This window comes from Pristis pectinata, chromosome 3 (genome assembly GCF_009764475.1).
Source record: "Pristis pectinata isolate sPriPec2 chromosome 3, sPriPec2.1.pri, whole genome shotgun sequence".
NCBI lineage: Eukaryota > Metazoa > Chordata > Chondrichthyes > Rhinopristiformes > Pristidae > Pristis > Pristis pectinata.
Genome location: NC_067407.1, coordinates 82,184,666 through 82,198,303, shown reverse-complemented (window position 1 = coordinate 82,198,303; position 13,638 = coordinate 82,184,666). Strand labels below are relative to the sequence as shown.

At 37.3% G+C, this 13,638-nt stretch overlaps 1 protein-coding gene across 1 annotated transcript in view; it reads left to right on the top strand.

The window, feature by feature from the left end:
- Window positions 1–13,638, top strand: part of ralgapa2 (Ral GTPase activating protein catalytic subunit alpha 2) — a 355,144-nt gene that overhangs the window by 79,643 nt on the left and 261,863 nt on the right. Inside the window, exons 7-10 of the mRNA XM_052010999.1 lie at window positions 281–396; window positions 5,192–5,330; window positions 8,960–9,159; window positions 12,573–12,803. Of these exons, the coding sequence (XP_051866959.1) occupies window positions 281–396; window positions 5,192–5,330; window positions 8,960–9,159; window positions 12,573–12,803 (686 nt within the window). The remainder of the gene's footprint in view (window positions 1–280; window positions 397–5,191; window positions 5,331–8,959; window positions 9,160–12,572; window positions 12,804–13,638) is intronic.

Sequence of the window (13,638 nt, the reverse complement as noted above, 5' to 3'; positions counted from 1 at the left end):
CATTGCATTCTTTTAATCCAAGATGGTGTGTAAAACAAATCTTTTGCATACAGCACTAGCACAAAAGTTACATAAATGTTAAAGTTAATTTTTTGTATCTGGAACACTTTTTCAGGGCATAAAAGTGAATATTTTGAAAAGTGTATATGGGCAGATTGGGTTTCCAATTTATGTAGCTTATAAAAGAAACTTGGAAATGTGTTTTTAATTTGTAAGTTTTAATTAATAGGAACAATTGCATTAACACAACAGTAATAATTATTATTTCTTTTTAATTTAGTAAAAATTGCTGCGGAAGATATTACTCCTCTGTTGCCTTCAGTTTTGGGAGAAAAGATATCAGAGGACCAGACTTCATACATACTTAAAATCCTTTTGAAGTACATGGTAATTCAGGTATATCAAGAATTTTCATAATATTTGTAAAAAAAACATTCTCACTTGTATTTGAAAAGGAGTGCTCCTCCATCATAAATGCTGTTCCTCATGTGAGACTTTGAACCAAGGTGTTAGAAATTTCATACTATCATTTTGAAGAAGAGCAGAGGAGTTGCAAGAACATAAGAAATTGAATAGAGTAGGCCATATGGATCCACAAATTTGCTCCACCATTCAATAAGATCACAGCCAACTCTCTACCTTGCGTCTTTGTTACCTGCTTGATTTAAGGTTTCCTCGATTTTTTTTTTTAAAGAGTTCAATGGGTTCTTGATCTCGGCTTTGAACTAACTCAACAATTAAGCATCCATAGCCCCTTGGGAAATGAAATCACAAGATTCACAGCCCCTTAGTGAAGAAATTTCTCATCATCAGTCTTAAATTATCAACCCCTTAATCTGAGATCTTTTTGTATCTTTTTAGATTCTCAAGCTAGCATTAGCTGTGGTAGTCCCTCTCATAAGCATCTGTTTCAACGGGATGTGTTTGATTCCTCTAAATTCCTGTAACCATAAGCTCATGTGATTTAATCTCACTTTATATGTTGACCTCTTCATAGAATCAGTGAATTATAATGGTACTATTATAATTTGAGCCGTGTCGAAGTTGACTTCTGGCAGAGTAATTCTTTTAGTTGCATTTTCCTGCTTATTCTCCATAGCATTGCAAAAGTCATTCTCTCTCAAGTGTGTATTCAATGTCCTTTTGAAAATATGAGTTTTTTCTCCACCTAGAGGCACAGAGTTCCAGATCATATCTAGTTTCCACATGTTGAGAAAAAGTAAGCTTCCGACCTTATTTCTGATCTACCCAAAATGTGAAATCTGTGGCCCGGATCCCAGAGTAGGAACAATTTCCCTCTATTAACTCCATCGAGACTAACTCTACGCATGTACATTTGTAACAGATCTCCTCTTAAACTTCTTTAATCCGTGTAGGATACTCCACCTTCTTCAGTCGAAACTTGTAGCTGAAATCCTTCATCCCTGGAAGCATTATAGAAAATATTTTCTGCATCATCTCTAGGACCATGAGATTTTTCCTAAAATTAAGGTGACCAGAATTGAATGCAATAATCCATTTGAAGCCTAACTAGTGTTTTACACAGGTTAAACACAACTTCCCTGCTTTTCTATTTTACCTTTTGTTTAAAGAATCCTGGGATCCCGTATGCTAGGTACTGCTTCCTTCAGTGTGCTATGCTGCACTTTGTTGCTTAAAATCTTTTGTTTCTGCTGGTTGTCTTTTCTGCCACAGTGCATCCCTTCATATTTTCAGTATTAAATTTCATCTGCCACTTGTCTGTTCGTACTACTGCTTCCATCATCTGAAATTTGGAAATTTTACATAGTGCACACATAATGAAGTTACTAATATATATTACTTTCTTAAAAAAAGTTGTGGTCTTAGCACTGACTCCTGGAGAACACCATTCTCTATCGCCCTCCAAACTGAAACAACCATTTACTGTACTTTGCTTTTTACCTTGAAGCTAATCACTTTTGCCTATTGCTATTTTTAATCCTATATCCATCAATTTTGCTTACCAACATTTTCTGTGGGTCTAAATCCACATAGATGACATTTACTGCATTTCCTTCATCATCCTCCTCAAAACATTCAATCAGGTCAGTCAAACATGATTTGCCTTTAACAGATCTGTGCTGGTTCTTTAATAACTCAAACATTTTCCAAATTTCTGCTTTTCTCTCACCCCTTGTTTTTTTTTTAAAGTTTCCCCACAGCTGAGGTTAAACTGACTTGATCTGAAGTTACACACAAGATGCTGAAGGAACTCAGCGGGTCAGCCAGCATGAATGGAGGGAAATGGACAGTCGACATTTGGGGTCAAGACCCTTCACCTGGACGTGAGTCCAACCCATTTCCCTCCATAGATGTTGCCTGACCCGCTGAGTTCCTCTAGCATCTTGTGTATTGCTCCAGATTCCTGCAGTCTCTTGTGTCTCCATCTTGATCTGAAGTTGCCAGACACATTTTTGTACTCATTATTGAGCATTTGCCATGTTCCAGTCCCCTGGCATGACCTCTGCACCTATAGGCAATTGGGAGAATATGGAATAAACACTCCAGAACCTCCACCCCCACTTCCAGTAGCAAAGTAGGACCAGGTGTTCTTTTGAGTTTATCCAGTCTTTCTGGTCCTTCAGCATCAGTGTTCACCTTATTGGTTATCTCTGCTTTCTTTCTTTTTATTGAGATTTGGCCTTATTATCTAAGGAATCAATCTAGTGAAATCTGTGTTGTAGTGCCTACAAAGCCTGTATATTCTTAAGAATGGAGATCAAAATTGGACATGATATTCCTGGTGTGCTCTCTCTGAAGCCCCATACAATTGCAGCAAGATGTTCTTACTCTTGCACTGCAGCTCCATTATAATAAAGGTTGTACGGGTTTCCTTCCTCGTTGCTTTCCGTAAATGGAAAATCTCACACTTCTTCACATCTTGCTTCGTCTGTCAACGTCCTTTTACAAACTCTGTGTCCTCCTCGTATCTTCCTTTCTTTTGTATAGTTTTGTACTATCTACTGAAGCTTTGAATGTGGTCCCTTTAGGCAAGCCTTAAATATTGGTTATAAACAGGAAAATGCCAGAAGTGATCATGACATCCCACTGATAACAGCCTGCCAAACTGAAATTGCCCCATTTATTTCTAGAAGAAAACCTGAGCCAAATGTTTTTTTTCCTATTAGTGTCATCTGGCCTGCTGGCATGTCCCAAAGCCTTGCCATGGTCTACACATTATTGAGACAGAGATGCATAATCTGATCCTAACTACTATATTCATTTGGTCACACCCTATCGGAGATGCTCCCTTTGTTCAACCCATCCCTCCCTCACTTTCTCTGCTACTGAAAACTAATTTGTCTTCTTTCTTTCCCAGTTCTGACGAAGGTCTCAGACTTGAAATGTTAACGGTTTCTCTTTGCACGGTTGCTGCTTGACATGCTGTGTTTCAAGCACTTTGTTTTTATTTCATATTTGCAGCAACTGCAGCTTTTTGATTTCCATTTATTTCTACATTCATGCAAATATAATCCTCCAAGTTTTCTATTATATTTTCCTGATGAATCTTGATTCCATGTAGCAAATTTCCATGCAGTACCTTTTGAAAGATTTTTGAAAATCCAGACATCATCAGTTGATTTTCCTCATTATCTACATTGCTATAGTTACATTAACGTTTTGAAATGTGTCAATTTTGATTTCCCATTCATAGTAATAGGCAGCATCTACATGGGTTTATTATTTACAAGATGTCCTTTTTTGTCGATTTGTTTTTTCCATGAAAACCGATGTCAGGTTAGGTAGCTTGTAATAAAATCAAAAAATGCTGGAAATACTCAGCAGATCAGGTGGCATCAGCGGAAAGAGAAACTGAGATGATGTTTTGACTCCTGGTGGAAGGTCTTTGACCTGATAGATTAACTTTGCCTGACCTGTTAAGTGTTTCTAGCATTTTCTGTTTTTATTTCAGACTTTCAGCATCTGCATTTTTTTTGGATTTTCAAAAAATGCAGGAAGCTCATAGTTCCTTACCTTCAGCGTTGTGCGCAATATTTGTCCTACTGTCAGCATCAGCAGAACAGAATATTTGGTCATTGCTGCATTACCCCTATATTACAATTGTATTTGCACTTCAAAAGTAAAGTGGGATTCCATTCTGAGTTTGTGATGGGGTTGTCTAGATAATACTTTGTAAGTTTAATAAACTTCTCAAATGAGGAAGTAAGGATATTTTATTATACCTTATTGTATTACATTAATATATCAGCTGCTATTGACAATGAATGGCAGAGAAAAAATTAAAAATTCTTCACCTAATAATTTTCTCTTTCCAATCTCGAGATATAATGAATACCAAGTAGAACCTGGAACTCTGGAGATTTTTGTTTTATCCATTTTCCTTTTCTACCCTGAGAATGTAAACATCTTTAAGTTCCAAAGGATTATTCCAAATGTTTCATATCCAACCAATACATAGCTCTTAAAAATCTATTCCTTTTATTATATAACAACGTACAATAGGCAGTTGACAACAGGCAAGGGCATGCGTAACAAATGAGATAGATGACCATTTTGCCTACTTTTTCTGTCAGCTGGAAAAATGAATCTTCCCTAACATAAAAAGGGAACTCTGTCTTGGTGTGCAGAGTGCCAGTTTATCTTTCATCTCCACCTGACTTTGAATAACGTCATAAACCTCAAGTTCAACTTCTCCAGCTGCTAATACATGGATGGAATGTAAAACAGCTCTCTATATATATCCACTTAGAGGAAAATCAAGAGAATTTACTCAGCGAAACATTTTAAAATACAGCTGTAATGTTGGAATGTTACAATGTGATATCCACATTGTTTTTTGGTGTATGCGTGTCCTTGACAAAATTTGTTGGCAGTGTATCATTTAAATAGGCAATCAATTGACAAGTTATCATTGTTTTGGCCAATATAAGATGCTTTAATTTTTCACTGTATGATGCAAATTGGGAAGATCTATCTGATTTTTGAATGGTGTATATTTTGGTTCAACATTCTAGGGGAATGGATTGTTGGGAATCAGCGTTGACCTTGAGCAGCTTATAATTTGTGGGTCTTTCTCATTGATTTAAAAAAAACTTTGTGTGTATGTGTGTTTGTACCTATTTTGTGAAGCATTTTGCATGCTAGCACAATTTTGGGAAATTTTTGCTATTATTACCTAACCAGTGGTTGTTCCCTTCCTAACTTGAAGGCCGCAAGCTTGGAATGGAAGAATAAAGAAAAACAAGAAAGTGGTTTCAAGTTTCTTTTTGCCTTATTTAAGAAGTTCTACCTTTCCCATTTATTTCCATCCTTCACAAAATTTACCAATCTTTACAATCCTGTACTTGGTGAGTAAAGCAATACATTAGAAGTTGTTAATAAATGCTGGAACCAGAGCTGTTTTAAATTATTTGCTTTTGCCTTCTCACACATTTATCCTTAAAGTGTACACAAAGAGGTGCTGATTGCAGATTTAAAGCTAACCAAGGCAAAGAGTAAATTTTTTTGGGATGTGAGCATTGCTGACAAGGCCGGTGTTTATTGACTATCACAAATTGCCCTTTGAGAAGGTGGTGGTGATAACTGAGCAGCGCACTAGGTTACTTTAGGTACTTTAAATGTAAACCTTGGGTGGCTCTGGTGTCACATGTTGCCAGATCAGGTTAGCATTGCAAACTTCACTCCCCAAAGTTCATGAACCAGATAGTTTTTAAGTTTCTGTGGTCATCAATACTAGGATTATTTGTTATTTTTCCAAATTCCATATTATTAAATGAATTTAAATTCCAAAACTACTGTGAACTTGGGTTTCTGGATTGTTAACTTAGGATTCTGGTTTACTAGTTAGGTAACTTGACCACTGCAGCACCACCATTACCAGAATAATATCTATGGGTTAATATTTAGGCAAATATTATTCCTGTGCTTGATCTTCTGTTTAAATCTAAACACTTGAGACCCTTGCCATGTTACGCATGACTGTTGGGCCCTGACACTTGTACCTTGGAGTCCAAATGCAGTATTAGTTTCTGTTGGATTGTTTATGTAGTCTGATGTGACTGGAAACCATCTGGGGAGGGAGTTACATAGTGAAAACTTAATTTGCATTTTTAGTGTACAATGCTTGGAAAACTTGGCTAGACATCCACGTTTACAACAGATGCCAATGTCTTTCCAGCTCAGAAGACTTGTTGACTCAGAATAACGCAAAATGCATCATTACTATTACAAATTTTAGAACGCAGACTTGTTATGTAGTTATATCCAGCACGTGTTTCACAAGGGAAGTCCCATTGAAAGCAAATTAAAGATAGAAGGAAAAAAGGGATTTGGCAACCTTTCATGACATAGACTTTCATAGCAATGAAGTACTTCTAAAGTGTATTAAATAGGGGAATATTGCAGTCATTTTGCATACACCAACATTCTACCATCAATACTGTGACTGATGTATGGATAATCTGCTTTAGCAGTTTTGATAAAGGGATAGATATTCACCAGGTTATTGGGAGTTCAGCTCCTCAAATTCAAAGTTCTTTAATACCCTGTTGAAGCAGTACTGTCAGACTCCAATAATCTGCTATCTAAATATTCGGAAGCTGTGATAGGTTGGCATCTGGCTCACCAGTTGCTGATTCCAGAGCTTTTAATGTATGAAGGCAGTGATTTCCGCATTCCCTTTCTACTTGTCAGTGCCACAATTCTCGCACTCCACCGAAATCCCAGGTGTGCTGGATTAATGGAATTCTGCTGTACATGGGATATTATGTTTGGCAATTTATCTAAAAGATGGTGCCTCCAACAATGTTGAATGCATTTGATACTGCAGTGAAATGCCATCTTAATACTGGGCTGAAGCTTCAATCCATAATCATCTCTCTAATATGCATGAATGCTATCAACTGATCAAATCTCTCACTATGCTAATACTTCACACCAAATGCTAATTACTGGTACAATATGCTAATACTTTACAGCAAATTCTCTCATGACCAAATGCATGAATGCAGCAGTGAACTAAATACTGTAGATTCTTGCTATGAAGGTCACAATGTATTGCAGTAATGTAGTTTTTGCATGTGATTCAATCTCTTGTTTTGTGGATTCTGGCATTAGAAACTTTATTACTTCATTTTTTGTTGATGGCTGACTTAACATAGTAATCAGAAGTAAATGTGAGGATGTATTTCTATTTATGGCCTATCTGAAAAGTATGTGTCTACAGTAACAGCTTGATTGACTGTCAACTCTGCTTTATGAAAAGAAGGAAATTGGCTAAAAATTTGAGAACAGAATTTTTAAAATACTGCTGGTTGGCTTCACTTGTTCTGCCTTCTGGAAACTCAGCCACCAAAACAGTTTTGTTTCGTGTTTAAGCAAACACTAAATTTTAAAAATAAACTGTGTTTACAGCATAGAAGGGACGTGTGGCCCAGCTGGTCCACACCAGTGTTTATTCTCCACTCTTCTGTCACTAACTTCTTCAGCATATCATAGACCATTTGCCCTTGTGCTCATCTAGCCTCCCTTAAGTACAGTTTGCCTCAATTAGTACATATGTTAGCAAGTTTGCCATTTTCACCACTTGAGCATTGAAAATTTTCTCAAATTTCTTAGTGGATTTATGAATGATGATGTTGTATTTGTGAACCTTAGTTCTTGTCCCTCCTAAGATATCCACCTAATCACACCCATGTATAGTTTTTAAGATCTCTTTTTGGCAATCCCAGAGTCTTTTTTTCTCTGGAATAGAGAGCATCATCATATTCATTCTTTCTTAGTAAGTATTATGGGCTGTTTTGGTAAAACTTCTTTGCACTGTTTACTTTGCTCCTTTTATTTTACAAGACCATAATGTTAAATTCTCTTGTCAGTCTGTGAGGAAAGGAGTTTGTGGATTTTCACATCACTTTAGAAGACATAAAAGACTGTGGAGGCTGGAATCTGGGACAAAAACAAAGTGCTGGAGGAACTCAATGGGTCAAGCAGCATCTGTAGAGTCGATAGTCCCACCCCTTCCCCTCACCTCTTCATACTAGCTATCTCCCCTCTACCCATTCAGTCCAGATGAACAGTCTCAACCCTAACTGTCAAATGCCTGTTTCACTCTACAGATGCTGCCTGACCTGCTGAGTTCCTTAAGCAGTTTGTTTTCTGCTTCAAATCACTTTATCTCACCTCTTAATCCTCACCTCACCTCACCCCATCCCCCCCGGAATCCTTGATACTCAGCCTCCAAATAGTTTTGTTTTGTTCTCAAATTTAAATGCTGCAGTATTGGTATCAATGCCTTTAGCTGCCTAAGCTTTGTAATTTCTTACCTTTCTGTCTATATCTTTCCCTCTCTTTCCTACTTTGTGATGCTCCTTAAGAGTAAGCTTTTGGCCATCGAGCCTAGTACTACCTTATGTGGCTCAGTATCAGATTTTCTTTGGCAATGCTTCTGTGAAGTACTTTGGAACATTAGCCCTATAAATATAATTCATTGTTGCTGTTCCTAGTGCTCTTCCCCGTCGTTTTGAAAACAACCTGCCAATCAAGCTGACTTCCACAAGGGCATCTGTCATGACCAGAAGCTCTGTGCTGTGAAATTAAGACACATGTGGATGACTTGGGTTTTTGACTAAAATATTGCCCCACCAACCCAGTTAACATCAAAGTCAGTTATATGGTCACAATTTCTGAATTTTAAGTAGGTATGAAGTTTGATATAATCCCCCTCAACCAATGTCAGGTCACTTAAAATAAAAATCCACAAGGGTTTATTAAGATAAGTAGAATGAATGTGGATTTAGTGAAGTAATATCGAAATGGTTTTACTTTGGGTTTTATCACAACATGGTTATTTTCATTTCCAAAAGTAGTTTCGCAATTCATGTATTGAAGGTTAGGCATGCTTGGTTTTGTTTTAGGTTCAGTCAAAAGTTGATAAAGTTAAAATGGGTTCAAAAACATGACACTTATTTATTCTCACCAGAAATTCCTCAAATGAGGCCAAAACCACTGTATATTAATATAACACGAAACAATGAAAGCATTTACAGCACACGGGACCAGTACTTGGCAGCTCGGGTGGCATTTATTAAGTGGCTTGTGACCTTTTTTCTGGAAAAGAAATACACTGCTGCAAGTCAAAACACTAAAAATGGTGGAGAAGTGCTACCTAAAATTATCCAGGTATGTTTAAAAAAAACTTTGTTGCTTTCATAATTATTATAATATATAGCAATGTATAAGACCTAAAACTCCATTCATACATTTTATACACTTCCTAGTTGAACTCTCATTATTATTGCACCTGCTGAGCAATAATTGAAAGGGTGCCTGCCCAATGAAAACCCAGGGGTTGGTCATGTAAAATGGCTCTGGATACTTACCATGCCAACATCCTGATCTATTCCTGTTTTTTTTCCCAATTTCAAGCTCAACTGAGATGGTGATGAGGCTTCCTAAAGTTGATAGGGCCCTTCTTCAGATATGTGGATTGTGATTAGTGGGCTGAGCTACCAGATGATTATGTTGGAAATTAGATGTGGAGATGGAACTGGAAGAAGGCAGATTGGTGAGAATTGTTGTGCTAGAAAGATCAAAGTGTCTCCATACATGATAAACACTGTTTAGGTCTCCCCTTGTGTTGGGTTCGGCCAATGGGGAGGTACAGTGATGCACTAGATAGAACAGTGCTGCTGACTCATAGCTCCAGTAACCTGGGTTGCCAAAGATATGCTGGCTGACAGGTTAATTGAGTACTGTAAATTACAACTTGTGTACATGGGTGGTAGGTAAATTAATGTGCAGTTGATGGCCTTTTGAGAGAGACCTGATTACAGGGAAGTAAGTGGGGGAATGGGATTGATGGAGTTGCTCTGATGGGCCAAATGACTCTTTCATATGTCATAAGGAAATGTTAAACTGAATTACCTGAATGTTCTCTTGGTTTTCTGTATTCTGAATTTATGATCTCAGGATGTTTTACCTCCTCAATGGATTTGTGCTCTGGATTAATATTCTGTTTCTTGTCATCTTCAGCAAATGTGGAGCTAAAGGGTGATAATTCAAGCTAGTGTTTACTGATAGCATTCAAACCCCAGTCCAATGTCATATGTGCTTTCTTTTTAGATAAAGTGTCTGTGATGAAGTGTACATTTGTACATCTTCTGATGTATTCATAAATATTTTACTATCACACCCTTCCTTACAGCTTTAACCATTAAGTCTGTTTAATATCAAAACAGATTATGCAGCCTTTCACCATTCTGTTACTTCGTAAGTGGGTATTGCAGGGTCTCTGTTGACAGGAATGTACAAATTTATAAAGGTAGTTTACATTATAAATGTGGACAAAGGAAATTATAATGGGCAGAACTGTCAAGAGAAACAGCTGATGGATTTTTTTATGAAAAGATGTAAAGCTAGTACCATTAATACAAAAACATTAGGTACTCTGGATGAGAAAAATTGAGAAAAACAATGTATAACTTGGCGGTGACTATTCCAAACCTTTGGGAATGCAGTGATTGTTGAAAAAAGCAATTTGATGATGAAGGAATTTTGCAATCCAATAGAAATGAATGGTAAAGCCAATACATAATTGGGCTTTTGAATTTTGCTTTAATGTTTGAACAACCAAAGGTGTAGCCATATTTTCTTCTCAAAAACATAGTTTAAAACTATTTTAATGTTGCTTTTAATTCTGTACTCTAAGGCCAAAAACTTGCTGGTAAATGTCAGCAGTTCTGTACAGTTCTTGTGTAAAAGCCAGCAAGTTCAGGACTTTGATGCATGTCTACCTGAATGTGGAAATCCCAAGCTTGCTGACAGGTTCTTGCTAGCAGATGTGTTACTCTGCTCTGTTGCTGGACTCTGCTCACCCGAGGAGGCCAAGTGCAAACTAGCTAAAATTCTCCAATGTTTATACTTGTGATTCTTATATCAGGTTATAGTCTACACAGAGTCCACAAATCCATTCATTTGAATGGAGATTTATAGTCTTGAGGCAAAAAAAGAAAGTGGAAAGTTACATTTTTAAATCTGTGTTTGCTGTAGTGCTTTAATTATTTAAGTATTTTTTAAGTGTTTTTCAAGTGACCTAACTTTTTAAAAAGAAACACTTTAATTTAGAAAAAATTATACACTTCTAAATGCCAGATAAGTTCTGAATGACTTCGAAACATTGACAACTTTTACAGATGGCAAAGATAGACTGTGACTACCTTCTGTTAAAAAAGTTCTCCATCATTCTCTGGTAGGGTCTTGTTCTGGCTGCCTTACATGATATAATTTGTGTATTAAAAGCCCTGCAAATGTGCTGGCCCTTGTCAGTTAGGATCTGAAATTGCCCTTCAGCAATTTCAACCTCCTGACCTTGTGTCAGAATACAAAGTGTAACTAATACACAGTGGCAAATGCGAGTGATGAACCACATTTGGTGAAACGTGGGGTTAAATTATTTAAGGAATAAGGACAGGCACGGTAGCATAGTGGTTAGCATAATGCTTTACAGCGCCAGCGACCCGGGTTCAAATTCGGGCACTCTCTGTAAGGAGTTTGTACGGTCTCCCCGTGTCTGTGTGGGTTTCCTCCAGGTGCTCTGGTTTCCTCCCACATTCCAAAGACGTACAGGTTAGGAAGTTATGGGCATGCTATGTTGGCGCCAGAAGCGTGGCGACCCTTGCGGGCTGCCCCCCAAATCACTACACAAAAGATGTATTTCACTGTGTGTTTCGATGTACATGTTACTAATAAAGAGATCTTATCTCCTTATTCTGCGAGATGAACTAAAATATATGACTTGGCAAATTTTTTAAAATCACCTCTGTAGGAAACTGAGCCAGGTCAACAAACTTCAGGAAATTTCATTAATTATAAACACATTGGTGAAGAACTGCACCTTTCTGGAGAATACTTTGCAGGGAAGTCCTGACCTGAAGTGCTATGCATTACTGAGTATTGCTGGCAGTAAATGGTTTTAGTGTAAGGCGAGTACGTTAAGTAAAGAACAGTACAGATTAGTGATTGTTGTTGGTTGATTGCAAATGATTAAATATATCTTTGAGTGTTAGACTTGTATTCAGTAAAAATCATTTTTAAAATCCAGTCTGGAATAATGTTCATCCTTGAGCTTTCTTTACTGAGTGAGTTCCATTAATTGCATTTTGTCTATCTGTGGGAATACAGCTTGTTAGCATATTAAAACTCCAATAACCTGTCATCTAACTCCTTGGGTCTTGGTTCCCATGCTCCCTTCCTCCTCACTGGTTCCCATGTTTCCTTGAAACTTACGAGGTTCAGTAGAAACTATGTAACCTGTTTAAAAGTATGCTGGAGTGTTGTTCAAATAGCATCCAGTAGTCTGGAAAATTTTGCTAGTTTGCCGCCACTACCACCAGGGCCCCTAGCGTGCAAGATAAAGAAAGTTTTACTGTATGTTATCTTCAGGCACAGTGCAAGATTATTCTGTGTATTAATCCATGTTGCATTGACTATGTCTGAGGGAGAATTGCTTGATTTCTGCTTGACGAGAATAATTAAAAAATGTATTTCTCAAATTAAACCTGTTTGTTGATTTTTTTTAAAAATTTGATAAGCAGTCAGTGACTGCCAATCCATCAGGTCAGGAGAAAGCCACTGAATTGGAAACAAATGGGTCTTCTGAACAGGATCGATCTCACTCCAACAGCAGTACACTATCTGACAGAAGGCTCAGTTGTTCCAGTACCTGTAGCATAGAAGAGGAACACCGACCAGTTTATGAAATGGTTCAGCGAGTACTACTTTCATCTCAAGCTAATGTGAATTTCATCAATGAAGTTTTTCATCAGGTAAGTGCATGTATTTAATAAATATCAACCCCCCCCCCCCCAAAATACGATTTACTTTGGTTGCAAGAGGGAATCGAGAGACTATGTGTTCTTCAAGGTAATGGAATTATTAAGGGCTTTGCTGAAACTTTATGTGATTATAGAGAACTTTTTACACTTCAGAATATGATTGACAATCTATAATATAACTTAAATCTTCCAAATCCAACTGGACAGGAAGTGATAGGAGTGAGGGAGTGCAATTAAGTTATTAAACTGGCATTCCTTTCACCATGACTCAAGTTTTGATGAGATTGGCGGAAAAGTGTATGTGTTGTAGTGGGGTTTATTCTTGATTCCCTTCTTGTGCTATGTTAAATAATTTTCTTGCAAATGCCTTTTTTACAGGAATTACTTAAAATAGGTGAGCTCTGAACTTGTTGTATGCATGAGGTAGCTTTTCAGGATTAAACATAGTTTATCTGCTATTATCTGCAAATCACGTTTAACTGCTTTTATCTTTCCCGTTTGCCTCTGGTGGTCATGGACTGGCTAAAAAACAAATCTTCTAGATTGCTATTCCCGTATTTTTCAGGAAACATTTAGGCAATGTTCATTGATTGAGGTTGCAGATTTGTATTTTAATCTCATCAAAATATGGATCATTAACCAATTATTGCATTGTATTAAATTGAACATTGAAGAGTGGCTGATGTTGAGCCATTATTTAAGAAGGGTTGCAAGGACAAGCCAGAAAACTTCAGGCTGGCGTGATGAACATCAGTGGTGGGAAAGTTACTGGAGGGGAATCTGTGGGACAGAATCTATTGAAGTTGGAAAGGCAAGGACTGATTAG